Here is a 17,935-nt window from a genome sequence, read left to right on the forward strand (position 1 = left end):
TTCAGACAGAAAATAGGCACCTTAGAAATATCACATCTTATTTTGCCAGGTTAGAGAGAGAATTTCCCGTTACAAGGTGTAAAGCAGGGAGAGGAACGGAGCTTTATGCTGTAAAAGGCCATTCGTGTCCAAGTACCTGGTTAACACATGTATCTGGTCATTATAGAACCAGCTGCTGCAATTTATTTCAACTTCCCAACCTGGCTCCTCTCTTCACTGGTTACTGCTCAGGTATTAGTGCTTGGATTCAGGACATCTTTATACTTAATCATAATTTTCTGTTCCTAATAAAAACAGCACACAATAAAACTTTTGGTAGAAATAACTCAGAAAAGTGGCAGCTTATGTCGATACAGCATAGTCAGGTTTGGAGCTTGTAGCCAATGGAGAATACAGGGAAGAGCACTGCTCTGGCTGCTGGCAAGGAGGTTATGGAGTGATGTGGAAGTACACTACAGAGTGAAGTTCTGACAGACATTTATGGACTTGGGAAACTGGATTCCAGTGAGTGATGGGGGCACGGATGGGCAGGTGGGCATGGTAGGTGCTTCCTTCCAGATACAATATCTAATGCAGCCTTTCCTGAAGTGTGAGGTGTAGTCCCTTTCCCCGCTAACATGGTCAGGATGTGTGTGTGACTGGTTTTTGTTTCCTGGAAAGAGGGCTCAGCATATAAAAATTGGAGACCTGCTGGTCTAATGGATTGAATCATCCAGTTGTCGTCCAGCAAAGACTGGACTAGTGGAGAGTATCTCTCCAGACCTCAGATTCATGGCTTGGAACAGGGACTAGGATCTTCCCTAGCACACCACTACTTGACCTGCTTGTGTGTTATTTATCCATTCATGTTCGAATTAGAAAAAGAGCATGGGCATCAAGGGGGACCTATGGCCCACTAAAAGAGCGGTTTCTCTGGTAAGGGACAGCACAGAAAGCTGTTCAGAAAAAGAAAGAAGTACGTGGTGCCCAAACTGGCATCCCGGGAAAGCTGAAACAGGCCCGGCATTAGGAGCAGCTCTTATCAGGATGTCTTTGGAACATCAGGGCTCTCAACCATCCACCACAACTTCCCCAGGAGACCAGACAGAAGCTGCCCATGAATTTCCTTCAAGTTTCCATTCGCCCGCTGGCTGTATTTGTATCTAGAAAGTTTTAACGCCCACCCCACATCCCAGCCCAGGGATTAGAGTAGAAAGGGGCCGCTGGCTCCTGTTGATGTAAGTAAATTAGTGACCCTTCGGAAGCAGGTGTCAGGCAGAAAAGTTTAACTTTAACCAAAGGAGAACAGGGCTGGGTTAAACAGAAACTTGATTTAGCAACGATGGGAAACCCGCTCGGCTCTTTCTTGTCCGCCTGCCTGCAGAGGGACGGAGGGCTCTATCTCCTTTTCATCCTGACAGCGTCGGCCACACTCTTGCGGCCAGCCCATGCCCCAGCCCAGCGAGGCTCCAGGCCCATGTCGCAGGGTGCCCGCTCCCCGGGCGTGGCTGGGGAAGGGGATCTACCCAGGCGCGCCTGTCCCTGCTCCGGAAGCCGGGGTCCGAGGGGAGCGGGGGCAGCGCACACGGGACACGAGTTGGCCGGCGCCGCTGGGAAGCAAAGCCGGCGAGGGGAAAGGAAGCCCGCCCCGGCTGCCTTCACTCGATGCCCCCCGAGCGGGGCTGAGCTGGCTGCTGAGCGGAGCCAAGCCGCGGAAGGACTCGGTCCCTGCCCCGGACCGTCCCGCGAGCGCAAGGGGGCTTGTCCCTCCAGCTGGCGGGCCGGGGACTTACCTTCCAGGCAGCACGTTCGCCACAAGCCCGAGTGGGTCATCACCTCCTCGTTCTTCCGGCTGGTCTCATTGTCGCCCGTGGCCTTGGTCCGGCACACGCCCCGCGAGTACAGCCAGTAGTCCGTGCCCACCGCGATGGTCATGAGGCTGAAGGCTGCGAAGGCGCCCACGGTGGTGATCAGCATCTGGACGCCGCGGTCACACATCCTCATCGCGCTTCATGGTCCGCCGGCAGCGGGCCAGGGGACCGGGGCGGAGGGGCGAGGCTCGCCCGCCCGGCTCAGGCCAGCGCGGCCGGAGCCCGGGGCTGTCCCGTGAGGCTGAGCCGCAGCCGGGCTCCGGGCGCGCATCGCGGTGCCCCGGCCCGGCGCCCCTGGGTCGGAGCCTGGCTCGGGAGCCGCCCGGCGGTCCCCTCCCCGCGGCGCGGCGCCGGCACTGGCGCGCTCCAGGCGCAGGCGGCAGGAGAGAGGTGGAGATCCGGGGGGGGGGGCGTGTGGCGGGGGTGGGAGGGCTGCAAGTGTGTGTCTATAGAGAGAGCGAGCGAGCTCCTCTCGGGGGGCTGGGAAAGGAGGCACCGCGCTGAAATGGACCCGCTCCCAGCCCCTCCGGGAGCTCGCCCCGGTCCCACCCACAGCCGGCGGGGGCAGGGAGAGGAAAACAGCAGCAGAGGAAAGGCGCAGGGCTCCCCGGGGTGCTGGAGGGCTGCCGGCGCAGGGCCCCCGCACCACACCCCACCCCGGGGTGCTGGAGGGACCGCTCCCGAACCCCTCCCCCGAGGGACAGCCACCGGCTCCGCCTTCCCCTCAGCCCCGCGGGGATTGCGCTGGGAGCTCTGGGGAGAAAACCACGTCCCCTCCGAGCCGAGGGGCTCCCCAGCCGCCTGCCCCTGCGCGGGAAGCCCTGCCCTGCCCTGCCCGCCGCTCCCCGCTCCTCTGACTGCCTGCGCCAGGCTCCCGGCCCCGCCAACTGGCCATTCAAGTTTTCATGATGCAGAAGCCGGAGCCAAGTGATGCGGAGCGGATGAGCCCCGGCTGCCGGCAGCTCCCTTAAAGGGGCAGCCGGCCGGGAGGCCCGGAGCGGGACCCGGCTGCTGCGCCCCTTCCCCAGCCCCGCACTAGCACCGCGAGCGGCCGCTGGGTCCAAGCCCCGGGCTGCTGGGGGGCAGAGGCAGCCGGCTCCGGGCAGCATGCGCCAGGCACGAGCCCCACGTCCACACACCCAGCGAGAGCCCCAGCCGGGCACACACACAACTCGCTAGTCTCACACGCGCGCACGACTCACGAGATGCCACCCACGCGTGCCTGGCTGCAGCGGCGACACGCTCTCGCTGCTGGAGCTCGTGCGTTGCTTTAGCCTGGGGCAGTGCCCGTGGGTGTGACGGCGCCCCCCAGCCCCAAGCAGGGCTGCCCGGCGCGATGCCCCTACCCGTGTAACAGCCCCCCCGGTAAGCCGGGCTCGCCCGCCGGCCTGATCAGATGGTCACTTGGCTTCTCCATGGGACCCGCTGTTCCAAACTCAGCACGAGCCTCCTGCTAGCCGGGCCAGGCCGGTGCATGCCCCCCCCCCCCCACAGCTCCTGCCCCTGCCTCTGCGCCCCCTGCCCCTCCCCGTCCTGCTCTGCCCACCCCCGGCCCTCTGCCCCTCCCTGTTCTGTCCCCCGCCTGCCTCCCCCGCCCATCCCCGTCCTGCTCTGCCCCCCCCGCTCCCTACCCCTCCCTGTTCTGCCCCCCCCCCGCCAAGCCCCTGCCCGCGGAGAGTGCCAGGGAGCCGGGCAGGGCGGCCAGAACTGGGCAGCGCCCGTTTGACCCTCTGCCCCTGGGCTCTGCTGAATGTGCCGGGCCTGTCCCACCCTCTGCAGCCCTGCATGCCAGCGACACGGCTGTGCCAGAGGCGGGCGAGGTGGGGCTCGGCAGGAATATTTATAGGGCACCCCCCCCCCCAACACAATAAAAAGCCAATGGAGGCCCCTTGGAGCTGCTCTGGGCCCTAAGCAATTGCTTGGTCAGCTTCTGCCTAGCGCAGGCTCTGCCCTGGACCAGGCTGGGAAGGAGGGGCCCTCCCGCTGCATCCCAGGGACATCACACCTGGAAAGGAGGCACAGCACATTTGTGTCTCTGTCTCCCAGCCTGCCCCCCAGCCCAATCTGCCCCCCCGCACCCGTTCACAGCTGCCCCTTGAACGAACACCCCCCAGTGCCAGCCCAGGCCCCTGCCGGACTTTGCCATGGGCAGGTGGGAATGCTGGACACCTGTGAAAGTCCTGGCCAGGTGCAGGATGGCGCCCAGAATGCTGGACACTTGAGGCATGTGCCATCCCCCCCTAGATGTGGTCACAGCAACCATGGGATAAAGTCCTCCACCAAGATCTGTGCGGCTTGGCAGAACTTGGGGGTTTTTTTAGCCTTTTACAAGTTCAAGGGATAATATTGGTTTAATTTGAAGTATTTTAAAAGATTTCTAACACTTGACATTTTCATGGTTGCACAAAGTTATGAGTTTAAGTTTTTTAAATTATGTTTATAGATGTAAAATTTCACTGTTGAAGGAAATTTTTTTGGGGGGGGGAAGGTCAGACAATTATTTAATTGTTGAGATTCAAAAAGCTAAAGCTTTGTAAAGGTTAACACTCAAATCATCAACATCACACGTCCAACTATACACAGTAAATAGCCTTAAATCAAACTCATCATTTCTCAAGCAGCATCTTTCCTAGTTTGCCGAGCTGTAAATTTCAATCATCATCAATTGAAATACTTTTGTCAGTTTGTGTCTCTATGGTAAACTTGACGTTTAATCTACACTTACCAATAAAAGTCTTCCAACCCTATGGTCAGCTGTAGGTGCCATAGATGCACACAGACACAGGGTTCCATTCCCAGCTCCCCACAGCCTTCCTGTGGGATGCTGGGTTCAGCACACCTCAGAAGCAGGCCCTTAATCTCATTATGCCTCAATGTCCTCATCTGTAATGTGGGTATAAAACTTCCTACTCCATGAGTCACCTACATACTGCAGTGGTGGGGCATGACACTTGCTTAAACTGGATTAGATACAGCCAGGCTCTTGTGAAGCTAAGCTAATGGTTTGTAAAATGCACTGAGATCCTCACAGGACAGGTGCCATGTGACCAAGCAGCACCTTAGAGACGAACCAATTTATTTGAGCGTAATTGGTTCGTCTCTAAGGTGCCACAAGTCCTCCTTTTCTTTTTGCGGATACAGACTAACACGGCTGCTGCTCTGAAATGTGACCACGTGTAATTAATGCTCCTATATCATACATGGGATACATGAGGCTGTGAAGGCTAGGACTATAACAGGGTTTAAAAGAGAACTGGATAAATTCATGGAGGTTAAGTCCATTAATGGCTATTAGCCAGGATGGGTAAGGAACGGTGTCCCTAGCCTCTGTTTGTCAGAGGGTGGAGATGGATGGCAGGAGAGAGATCACTGATCATTACCTGTTCGGTTCACTCCCTCTGGGGCACCTGGCATTGGCCACTGTCGGTAGACAGGATACTGGGCTGGATGGACCTTTGGTCTGACCCATTATGGCCATTCTTATGTTCTTATGTGCTTCAAATAGAAAAACATTGACTGGAGATTGACCTGCCCTCTCCTCTGGACCCCAGCATCATCTGTAGCTATTCCCAGGCCACTGGCACAGTTTGAGTGGTCTAACCTTATAAATCTTGCAGAATCCCATTAACTTTGGAACTTGGCAGCTGCCTCTGTCTGTCCAAACGCTGTTGTACCTGCTCCTCCAACGTAGATTTTAATTGACTGGTTACAATTTTAAATAAAAGTTGACAAGAGGCCAAATCCTTTTTTATGCTGCATAAGATACTAACCAGTCAATTCCCACCCGTGTAGCACTTTAGAACAAGATTCTTCCTGTCCTCGCATTGACACAGACTATCATCCCTGAACCTACCAGTAACTTCCCCAGAGATCCTGAATTGCTCTTCACCAAACAAGTCCTTGCTTGTGTTTTAGAACAGCAGCCTCCCAGTCCAGCTGAAAGTCATCGAACACTCACCTCTGTGCTGCTGTATTGCTTCTCCATCTCAGTAGGAGAAGTAGCTCGTTAATCTCCCAGGCCTCTTTGCTTGGAACTAGTTTTCACAGGGAGACTCTTTAAAGGTTCTTCAAAGGAAGGAGAAGTTCTTGGAAAGTCCTAATGGGGAATCAAAAGATCCAGTTTGCCAGGTGTGTGTGACACTCAGCTGCATTGAGTCAGAGCATCCCTAGCTGATTGTTACATGCATCTGTCCTGACTGCTTCCAACAGCAGCAGCTGCTATGCTTGCCTTGCAGAGTGGCCATTCCACCTCCTGACTGTGGGCTGAGAAGACAACTCCTCCTCCCTTTGGACTCAGGGGAAAAGAACCACCCCTAGAAACCTCCTCTCTCCTGGTCTCACAAAGAGTCTCAAACCAGGCCAGCTGCCTTCGTTTGGATCCCTCCCCCACTCAGTGGTTCCTACACCCACTTACCTTGAGCAATTTGCAGTATCTTGCCACCTCCTCTCCTTTTATAGGTTTTAACAGGTCAGCTGATTGGTGCTACGGGAGGGTGGAAGGTTGCCTGCCCCTCCCCAGTCTGCAGTAGCAGTAGGGCATGCTGCTCAGAGAGGAGGAGACAGGTTTTTCTTTCTCTGCCTCCTACAGGCAGGAGGTGATGGTTAGTGCCACTATGTCTCCATGGGAGGCCAGGGAAATGTGTGTGTGAAGAATTTTAATGTTAGAAAGGGGTCTGAACATTAGGGTTGAGAAGGGGACCTAACGTGGAGGGCAGATTATCCCACCGCTGCCTAATGCAGTATTCTTGCTCCTTGCTCTGAAGCAGCTGGTGCTGGACACTGCATAAGACAAGACATTGGAATAGATGGACCTTGGGTCTAATCCAGTCTGACAATTCCTGTCTTCTTCATAAGACCACTAACTGGGATTGTCCAGTTCCACATAGTGGGGCATTTTCCTATTGCTGCTGAAAAGACCTGCTTTCCCTTGCTTCTCCTTTTGCATTTCCCCCTCATTCTAAAGCTAATTTTCTAACTGGCTTCTAACATTACCACCACCATGAGGTCTAGACTGTTCTGAGAAGATGCTTCCCTGATGTTTCAGATGTTGGATTAAACTAGCAAGAAGAGAGGGGGAGTGAGGCACACATTGAGGAAGTGACTTGCTCAAGGTCACACAAGCAGTCTGTGGCAGAACCCAGCTCTCCTGAGTGCCAGTTTAGTGCCTTATCCCCAAGGCCATTCTGTCTAGGGATTTTTCCTACACACTCAGATCAGAGAGAGCATCTATCAATGGCTAATTAACAATGTCCTATTAGTGTTACACTTTTTAACACCTCCCTAAAGTGGCACCACAGCCCAAAACCAAAGCTGAGTTCCCATACATGGAAATTATACTGAGAAATGTCTTTCAGATCATACTGCTTCTGATTGTTTACTTGTCCCTAGTTACAAAACTCTCTCTCTCTCGGTCTGCTGCTCAGATATCTCCAATGTTTCTTCGCTGCTGGTTGGCTGAGATTATGACTCATGCAACCTTTAAAAACAGACTTCTAGCATATCCAGCAGTAAAAGAATAGCTGTTTAAAGGCTGTGTGTATGAGATAAGGAAACCAACAATTTACCTGGTAAAGTCTTCTTCCAATACAGTACCCACAGGGGTTATTATACACATATGCATGTGTGTGTATTTGTTATACACAAAAAACAATGTTAAAAGTATATTATTAAGGTTTCAAAATCAAGCACACAAAAGTTAGGAAATACCAGAATTAAGGCTGCCTGTGCAATCTTAATTTGGCCCCTTGTGCATATGCACTACGGGAGTCTTTAATTACATGATCATGTACTACTTTTTCCAGAGGACCACTGCCTAACTCAGTGCATAGGATGGATGGTACGCAGTGAGCCGATAGTCATTATTTTGTTTTATCCTCCTTGTTCAGTGTATGGCCCTAGGCCTTATATACTGCACAACATTGAACCCCTGCTCTGAAGACAGAATTATTCATTTCCTCATGGGCTCATCACTGTCGTATCTGAGCACTTCACAACTATTAGTTAATTCATCTTCACAGCCCCTCTGTAAGGAGAGGAGGAGGTGGTAGCCCCAGTTGACAGTTGGGGAGCTGATGCAGAGAGATGAAGGTCAAAAGTGTCTGCTAATTTGGGATGCCCAATATGAGGCCCATAGGACATGATTTTTCAGAGCACGCAGCATTATATAGCACTTTATATATTCCAAGCACAGCTCCCAGTGGCTGCGGTTGCAGCTGGGAGTGCAGAGTACCAAGTTGGGCAATCAGAAAATGGGGACTGTGACGGTGCCTCCCCATAAGGCTTTTTGGAAATATGCTTATTATAAACACTGGAATATGTTTTATGCTACATATGCCATGTAACACATCTATGTAAAGATTATGATCTACTGAATCTATTAATCCTATTTGTATGCATGTATCAGTTTTGTATTTGAAGTTATGAATATTGGCTGTGTACTGGCTTGATTTTTAAGTAGACTTTGTAAAGCATTTGGTTAGCTTCTTGAGAAAGGAACATGAAAATTAAGTGCCCAATCAAGAAGCATTTAATGAACAATGGATGTTGGAAGGCTCCACATAAGAAGTCTTCCTGGAGACATTCAAGATACCATGTGAGCAATGGCTGCTACCTGTAAGTTGTGAGTCAAGTTCTGAGACATGTGACTTTCCCATGTGACTCCAAAACTCCATCTTGTATCTGCACTTTGCCTAGGAGAGAAGAGGGGGATCTCCACCCACAAGAGAAAGTCTATTTAAGCCCATGGGAGACCCCTCCATTTTGGTCTTCAGCTTGCTCAAGAGATAGCTTCTCCACCCTCAAGGATACCTGAAAGAAACTGAAACAAAGGACAGTAACTACAGGGGGTGTGTGATTGCTGGACCCAGACTAGAAGGAGACTAGTCTGTAAAAGAAAGCTTACTGGGTGAGGTTTTTATCCATATTCAGTTTTCTTAGACATAGGCTTGAGTGTTCTATTTTATTTTGCTTGGTAATTCACTTTGTTGTGTCTGCTACTACTTAGAACCACTTAAATCCTACTTTCTGTATTTAATAAAATCACTTTTTACTTATTAATTAACCAAGAGTATGTATTAATACCTGGGGGGGGGGGGCAAACAGCTGTACATATCTCTCTATCAGTATTACAGAGGGTGAACAATTTATGAGTTTACCCTGTATACACTTTATACAAGGTAAAATGGATTTATTTGGGCTTTGGACCCCATTGGGAGTTGGGCATCTGAGCGTTAAAGACAGGAACACTTCTTAAGTTGCTTTCAGTTAGGTCTGCAGCTTTGGGGCATGTGGTTCAGACCCTGGGTCTGTGTTGGAGCAGACTGGGTGTCTGGCTCACAACCCTTATTCAGCCCCATAACAGGTCCATCCTGTGCATGGAACGAGGCAGGGCCCTGTGGAAAAAATAGTAGGTAATTATATAATTAAAATCTGTATCATAATGCATACATGCAAGGGGGTGAATTAAGGTTGCACGGGCAACCTTAATTCTGATGTTTCCTAACTATTAAGTTATTGCCTTTGCAACTTTAAACATATTATTTTAATGTATACGGGGGGGGGGGAGGGGAGAATCATTTCCTAGGTTTTAAGAAAGCAAACTGAAAAAAACAGAAATTCCACCATGTGACACCCACATAGCTCATCAGCAGAACTAGCCCCTGTAGATCCACTGCACAACCCTCTGCCCTCGAGCTAATGGAGTCACTTATAACAGTAGTGGGCTGTCATCCTGTATGTGGCCCACAACTAGAGGGGGGTGAGGCCCACACTTTGCCAGGGGGTTCACAGATATTTGCTGATAGTGAGACGCAGAAATCTTGGATGCCATCCCCTGTTCTGAAGGGGAGTGTGCTCTAGTGGTCACAGGCCGTCTTCCTGTTCCCCCCAAGCATAACCCCTTCTGCCCCATCCCCTGCAACCTGTTTCTGTCCCAGTCCTGTCTCTTCCCTACCCCTCACTTCTCATCCTGGTCCATTCTTCTTGCCTTACCAATCCTACTCTCTTCCTCCAGGCTTCCCGTCCAAGGCCCAGTTTTCCTGCCCCACCTTCCTTGCCTCGCCCATCCCAGTTCTCTCCCATAACCTGACCCTTTATCAGCTATATCTCGCCTCCCGCACCTTTCCCCCGCATTGGGTCCATGTCTTCTTGTCCAGCAGGTCCCACTTTCCCCCTTTCCCTCCTGCCCTTCATCCCATCTCAGTGTTCTGCCAGCCCCCACCAACTGACTCCCAGTTCTTCCAATTTCTCTCATCAGCTCCCAGTCTCCTCGTTTTCCCCAGCTTGCAATCCCAGTCTCCATGCCCAGCCACTCCCAATCTCTGCTCTTGTCTCATGCCCAGTCCTCCCTAACTCCTAGTCCCCATCTCTCCATGCTCCAGTCTACTTTACTTTCTCCCCGGCCTGTCTCTTGTCCCCTCTGCAGACAGGCAGCTCTCTCCTCCGTGTGCCTGAGCACCCGCAGTGGTGTCACTGAGGACACAGGAGGCTCTTTGCTGTCATTTCAGGTGCCCAGCCCCACCTGGGCCCAGAGCAACAATTACAGGGAAAGGGCAGTTTAAATTGCCCCGGTACTCCCTGAGCCGGAGCATGCGCAGTGTGGTGAGCACCAGGAGCTGGGAGGGGATGGAGCATGCTCAGTGCATATGGAATCTTTGGAGCCTTCAGATGCAAGAGGCTGGTAACTGAGCACGTGCAAACTGAGATTTTCAAAGGCTTATAACATGACCAAATTTGCATGGATTTTCACAACAGCAGCAAAAAGCACATCCCAGACACAAAGGCCACCACCTACCAAACTTCAAGTCCCTGCTCCAAAGCGTGGGCGTGTTAGAACTTCTTTTATTTAAAAAAAGTGTCACCAGATCTGTTTCTAATGGCAAAACAATGTATTTCCCCCCTCATTAGCCTCATTCTCAGAAATGACTGAACCGTTTTGGCTGGCACATTCCAAACAGATTCAACCTGACGCAAACACCTAGCTTGGAAACTTTCAGCCCAGTTGGCATAGTTATAGGCAACTGAAAACAGGGTCTTATAGTGGGAAGAGTCAGGCAACCTCAATAATAGGCAGGGCTACCAGCCCTATAATATAGAGGTATAATGTGGAGATACCGCACTATCACGTAGAGAGAGAAGAGAAGACTAGACTAGAATACACTTATCATGCAGATTGTCTTTACAGTTAGAGCTGGACCAGCCCTAACCAGTCCTCTAATCACCTTCTGCCATGCAGGCTTCTCAGCTGCAGTGATTCTTCCCAGTACTCTCTGGTTTGTTTTAGGGCTGTTTCCTGTTAAGCCCGAAATACCTAGTTTTTACTTCTTCCTCCTTTACTATACCAATGCTTAATGTACTTGATTTCTTTACTCAAACCATTTTAAATCATTCTTCACTCATATTAAGGAGTAGACAGAAAGTTCAGCCAAAGCAGCAGACTTTACTACAACATGCTTGGTATTTCCTCTCCAAAAACCCTTCTTGCCCTTTAAACCTTAGAGCTCTTTTCCATTGCCCAGTGTTTTCACTCCCCTACTGCAATTTCACTAGTCTTACTGTGAGCATGTCTCTTTATTTTCTAGTCTCTGACTTCGTAGATCTGAAATTCACTCCTAAGTACTTTGTGTCATTCTTCACCCTCTTTCCCCAGTCTGCCTCATTCACCTGGGAGTCAGCTTTCTTCCGACTACCACCTTTTGTTGTTTCATTCTGATTTTTGATCCTCACCTCAGTCCCTGGTAGCTCCTCTGATAATCAGTCACGCTGCCCTCCTCTCCAAGCTCTTTCCTGGCTTGCTGACCAGTGCTGTCCTGTGGCTCAGGCTCGTGTTTAAAGAAGTTAAATGCCCAGGTCTCACTTTTGTCCAATCTTCATGCTCAAATTTGGCATTTTGGTGCCCTGACATCTATTTGTGATGCCTAAGTGCCCAAACGGAGAATGAGGAGCTTCATTTTAGGAGCCCATGTTGGAAAGTTTGGCTCAACAAAAGAACCACCACCTGGCACTTTAAATCCCATTTTGAGAGTGCTCCAAAGCCATCCATTAATTAGTGTTATTCGTTATTATTTCTGTTGTGGTAGGGCCAAGCAGCTTCAGTCGCGGACTAGGACCCATTGCTTGCCAGGCACTGTACAGACACATAACAAAGAGGCAGACCTTGCCCCCAAAGCTTACAACCTGCACAAGAAGATACGTTCCTGACAGACAGTAACTTTCTAACAATGAGATCTACAAGGTTGTGGCCTCCCAAATCCAGTGGTGAAAGCCTATTGCATTTAAAACTGACAAAGCAATAGAGAACACACTGTAAGGAATAATCCTGCAGCAGCCAGGAGCTGGTTTAACCGATAATCATTTCCCCCCTGCTTTAATGTCTATAAATCTTTGATTCAATTGACGGAGGGGAAACTCAAATACCAGGAACTGTGCAAGACAATAATGAAGCTATGGGACACTGATGTGTAACCTTCTCGGGCCCTCATTTCATAATTTCATGGCTCTGGCCTCTAGAGCGTTGAGCATGGGGAACTGGGAACTGAGCCCTTGGGCAAGTCACTTTGCCTCTGTGTGTCTCAATTTCCCCATCTGTGAAATGGGGGGATGATTCCTACCCACCTCCTAGGGCTTTGGGGAGGGGCCCTTATTGTTTGTGGGCACTCTGAAAATGCCAGTCATTAGTTAAGTGGTAAGTGATGCTATGGGGATCGACTGTAGGGACAGCATTGCTTTGTGACTTCACAGACCTGCCGCTAAGGTCAGTCACCTTTCTAGACATCTGTGACCCATGTGCAAACAAGGCAGGAGCATTCTGCCAGACATTAGGCATCAAACAAGCGCAACCTTCTGACCAAGGGGGCTCCTGCTTTAAGAGGTTTGTACCTGGTGTGTCAGCACAACAGACAGACAGGTGAAGCCCAAATATTTCCTGCCACAGCCTGGGGACCAAAGCTGTGCAATATAATGGTGAGGCAGAAGAGATGGAAGACTAAAGAGTCTTCATGCTAGGACAAAGAAGCCCGAACTGCAGTCCATTGAAGGCAATGGGCGTCTTCCCACTGACTTTCCTGCATTTTGGGTCAGGCCCACGGGGAACTAATGGCTATTCCTGCGTGTTATTAGAGCTCAGAACAGTGAGGAGTGAAACAGGAATCCTTTCTGTACTGCCTCCTGCCTGAGTAGCAATGAATTCACCTTCCCAGCAGGCTGACGAGATAGGTATTGCTCCCATTTTACAGATGGGAACACCAAGGCAACGGCTCACCCAGGGTTGCAGAGGGGTGGATCTGTGAGCAGGACCTAGATTCTCAGTCCTGTGCCTTATCCACGAGATCATCCTGTCTCAGGTGAGAGGAGGAGAGATCACGAAGAGGGCTTTATATGGCAATGATGCCACAGAAGCAATGAAGGAACACATAATGGCAGATTAAGGGAGATTTCATGGTCTGAGCCCAGCTGGAGGAGCCTGAGCCACCATAAAAGGTTTCATGCTGCTCCAACCCGCCACGTTTTAATTGATTTGATTTAAATTCTTTGATGAAGGAGTGGATAAAGAATAATGAGGCAAACAGGATTGTAATGCAAATTAAATGCATGAAAGATGGCCTTGGGGAGATGGCTCCTGAAGGTCAGAGACTAAAGCAAAACTGCTTCTGGTCACTCTTTCAAACATTAATGAGGCTGTGTTCTTCCTGATGTCTGTGATGGATGGCGTGATGGCTCAAGAGGAAAATGCAGTGTGCGCGCCAATCCTTTATACTCCTCATTTCAGACAGCTCAGGCCCACCTCAGAGTTGGGGAGAATTTTACCTGTCAGGCTGCAGGGACTTTGATTCCGTAGCCCACTACGTTACACTATGTATGCAGACTCCTTAATAAGGTTTTGGGGTGACTCTGGAGGAGGATCGAACTTCAGAATTAATTAACTTCACTATTCAAAAGCTAAGTCATTTGTCACAATGGCTTTGTCATTAGTTCCCATAATTAAGAAAAGTGTCGCAAAACCAGACATTTCATTTGCAGAAGCTGAAATGACTAAAGCTAAGAAGTATTTCCCAGTGGGCTGGAAGTTGCTATTTTCACAAATAATGAATCTAGGGGATGGACCTGCCCTGGGCACGGTGTAGGTCCTAGCATAGAGTGCTGTGAGGGGTTCTGCTGTCAGGCTGTAAAATAGAGCAAGTCTCAGTTTCTCTAATTTTATGCCAGAGGCTACACTGGCCGCTGGGGCAGCCCAGAACCCTGAGGGGACAAAGACAGATTCAAACTATCTTTGCCCTTCCTCCTCTAGGCTGCATCTCCTGGAGACATGGCCCAGAATTGCAGCCAAGGTGTGTTTTTGTTGTGGTTTAAACTGCACAGGAATTGTCCTCAAACTAAATTCCTCCCCTTACGCTTCACTGGTTTTATAGTCACAGAAAAAGTAACAAAATCTTAGAGATCATCCAAGGTTGTAGTGGCCACAGACTAAATCATCTCACTGTAAGCTGAAATGTAATTACTGACTGAAGGAGGAAATGTTCTCAGTTATCACGCTCACAAAACTTCATTGTTGCAAAACTTAATACACTGATGGCAATTTGTAAGTCAGTGCCAAGCACAATAAACATCTTTCAGGCAACTCTGTTCAAGTGTTGAGAATAAAGAGAAAGCAATCAGATGCAGGATCCATATTGCTAAATACTGCCTAGCAATAATCAGTGAGTATAACATAAGCCCAATGACACAGCTAGGGAAACAGATGTCCCTGATTATCTCTGATTCAGCAAGTTGATGACCACAAAGAAACAACCAGTCATGTAAGGAAGAGGGGCCACCAGCATCACCCCCTCCCAAGGGCTTGTTTCAGGAGAAGAGGTTAAGCCATGAAGAACAGAACCTGGAGATTCATCCAATGGCAAGATGTAACTGGTGGTCTGAGAGCTCTTCCAGGATTAGTCACTTACACTCTTAAGTGAGAGCTGTTAGAAAACACAATAAGACGAAACTTTTGACAAAGGAAGGTTCTTAAGTGAACAGAATGCTACTCTGTATTATACTGTTCAGCCACTAGGTGGCCCCATGTGTAAAATACCCCATTTAAATGAACCTCAGTCATACCTGGCAGAGCATTAAAGGATCATATGATGAAGACATATGATGTATATAAGCAAGCTCTGTAGCCACGCTCCATCTGGTACAGAGGTATGTGACGTGGTGTCAGGAGTAAGTTAAGAACAGAAAGAGAAGGAAAACACCAACAAGGGTTGCAGACAGGAGGAACAAAGCAACAAAAGTTGCAGGGTATCATCAACATACCACTCTTCAATGCTCCAGAGAACTTCAGCTTTGACAGACTTTCAGAATGGACAGATTGGAAATATGGTTTTACGTTGCTAGAAAGATCCACAATGAAACTGGAGATATACTGGTATCTTCTTTAACTTATGCTAGGGGCAAACAAGCAGAAAATATCTTTAAAGCCTTTGACTTTACTGGTGACAGTCACAAAGATACTGTTAAAGAGTTCTGGCTATGCTTGATGCATACCTTATACTTCTGAGAAACGTGGTTCCTGAAAGAGCAAGTCTCCACTCGAGAATGCAAGAACCGGGGGGGGGGGAAATGTTGAATGTTTTATAAGCGCTCTGGATACATTGGGTGAACGCTGTGATTTTGGGAATGCAAAACATGGACACATCAGAGGCAGGCTGGTTAGTGGGCTAACAGATGAAAAGCTTTCAGAAGAGCTACGACTGAAGAGTGATTTAACCCTAGCCAAGCAGTCTGAACTAGTGTAACAGCAGCAAAAAAAGCTGACACACTTGAAAAGCCTGAAACTAGTTTAGAGCCTGCAAAGAGCCACTTGGCTGTTAAAAGCCATTAACACTGAGGTAAGGAGGGAGAACTCTCAGGCTAAGAGGAACAAACTGCAGCCTACGCAAGGTGTGGACAAAGTCATATCCCGAGAGAGGATGCACGTCCAGCCAGAGGTACGTGGTATAATAAATGCATGAAATATGGGCATGCTCACTGGTGAATAATTTGTATCAAATGAAGACAGCATGTGAAGAAAGGAGGAACTCAAGTCCAGCCTTTCCAAACTCTTCTAACTTCCTTCCCATTGAGGGGGGAAGAGAGGCCTTGTGGCAGGTATCCAAAGTGATTATTGGTTGGCTTAGGTGCATATTCTGAGGGACTGAAATTCAGCCCTGTGCAGAGGGCCTGCTGCCAGCCAACACACTCTGAGTCCTAATTTAGCCCGGAGAGGATGGGTGCCGGTGTCCCCGCTGCTCAGAGGGCTGACTGCATCAGCAGCCTGCTGCACATGTTGAATTTCACCATGCAAGAGCTGCCTCTTGTATCCCTACTGGTTCTGTTGCATGCTGGTTCCTGCTTGCAGCCAGCCATGCACAGAAGGAGCACGTATGGATACAGCTGAGTACAGATTTGAAAAGCAGCTCAGCACCAGTCTGGGCATTGCTGGGAAGCAGAGCTGCACTGCCACTTTCCTTTCATTGCCTCTTGTTCTACAACTGCAGAATAAAACCCAGTGCCAGCCCCTGCCCCTCCTTGTTCCTGTTTGTTTGGGGAGCAGCTCCCTGGAGGCTTCATGGGCACATGCATCATTAGGGGAAGGGAATTGTACTGAAACAGCCGTCGTATGAACGGAAGGGAAATTCATTTTAATAGGTTACAGCGTTAATTGATACAGGCATGCTGCAGCCTGCGCTAGGGGGTGATGTACAGCCGCCCAGCGACAGAAAGGAAAACCGGCCTTGTGCTTCAGACACCAGGCTGAGATCCGGGTTCACGCCCTGGCTCTCTCTCAGACTCCTTGGGTGACCTTGGGAAAGATTCACGTGGTGCCTCATACCCACCTGTAAATAATACTCCTTCGGTTCTTCCATGCTTTCGCTGGTTACACTGCAGCTGTTTGGGGCAGGGATTGTCTCTGACTCCATGTCTGTGCAGAACCAGCTACAGATCTGAGCTGAGAGGGGTCTAGGTCTAATGGTCATATCAATACCTCTACCTCCTGGGTTTTTAAAACAATGAGACAATGTCGTTTTACTACCAGGCTTTTCTCTAACAGCCAGGAGGCTCTGGGGTTTATTTTATGGGGCTGTGATTATAGGTCTCTGGGAGCAGGAGGCACTTGGCACTCCACGATGCCCTAGAGGCCAGTATTAATGGCTCCTATAAACCAAACCCTTCTCCTAGCTGATTCTTTAATTAAGACACCAATGGGACGTGGAGCCAAGCAGGACAAAGACAATGGAACGAGCACACATGCTCAGCCCTGGGTTGGGGCTGCACGAGCAGGTGCCGGGGGCAGCAGACTCTGCCGTTCTGCTCCCAGGCCATACCAGCAAAGCAAGCCCTGTGGCTTCACTAGGAGACTGGAGTTCAGTGAACGCTGCCCTCCCAGGGGACTGTCCCCCAGCCGCTCCCTTGGGACGGCCCCTCTGAGTTAGGTGTCTGCAGGAAGAAGGGCCAGTGAGCACACGTGGAGAGTGCAGGATCAGCTGCTAGACACCCAGAGAGGCCCCCTCGCTAATGGGGTTTCCCTCAGCCCCAGTTTAACAGAGCTGAGCGGGAGACAGGTGTTTGCCTCACTCCTGCCAGCCCCCAAAGATCCCAAGTAGCCACATGACACTTCTCTGAACAGGGGGTGGGAACAGGCTGGGCCGGGGGGTGGAGGGGTGTCTTTGCTCTGCTGGTACGTGCATGAATCAGCCTCGGTGTATGGACTTTTGCAGTCACAGGTTGAGGTTCCTGTAGGCTAATGTCACATGTCAGGCCCAGGCTGAGCCAGCTGGAGGCCAGCATTGCATCTAGTCAGCCAGGCTTAATGGCTCCCTATCTCCGGGTATGTCCACATGGCAGAGCGAAACCCGTGGCACCGAGTCCCAGAGCCCAGGCCCATTGACTGGGGCTTGGGCTGCAAGGTTAACCCTAGCCGCATGGCCACTCCCATTCGGGCTGGAGCCTGGGCTCCGAAATCCGGCGAGGGGGGTGGGGCTCTGACCTGGGCTCCAAGCCCCGCCCACCACGCTGGGGTTTTGAGCCCAGGCTCCAGCCCGAGTGGGACTGTCCACGTTGCTATTTTT

The 17,935-nt window shown here is 50.3% G+C and overlaps 1 protein-coding gene across 2 annotated transcripts in view; it reads right to left on the reverse strand.

Moving 5' to 3' along the window:
* The window catches only part of CACNG3 (calcium voltage-gated channel auxiliary subunit gamma 3), a 65,244-nt gene extending 63,150 nt beyond the window's left edge, over positions 1 to 2,094 (reverse strand). For both annotated transcript variants that reach the window (XM_074964540.1, XM_074964539.1), the window contains exon 1: positions 1,773 to 2,094. In XM_074964540.1, the coding sequence (XP_074820641.1) occupies positions 1,773 to 1,983 (211 nt within the window). In that variant the 5' untranslated portion in view covers positions 1,984 to 2,094. The remainder of the gene's footprint in view (positions 1 to 1,772) is intronic.
* Between the last annotated feature and the right edge of the window lie 15,841 nt (positions 2,095 to 17,935).

This window comes from Natator depressus, chromosome 10 (genome assembly GCF_965152275.1).
Source record: "Natator depressus isolate rNatDep1 chromosome 10, rNatDep2.hap1, whole genome shotgun sequence".
Taxonomy (NCBI): Eukaryota; Metazoa; Chordata; order Testudines; family Cheloniidae; genus Natator; species Natator depressus.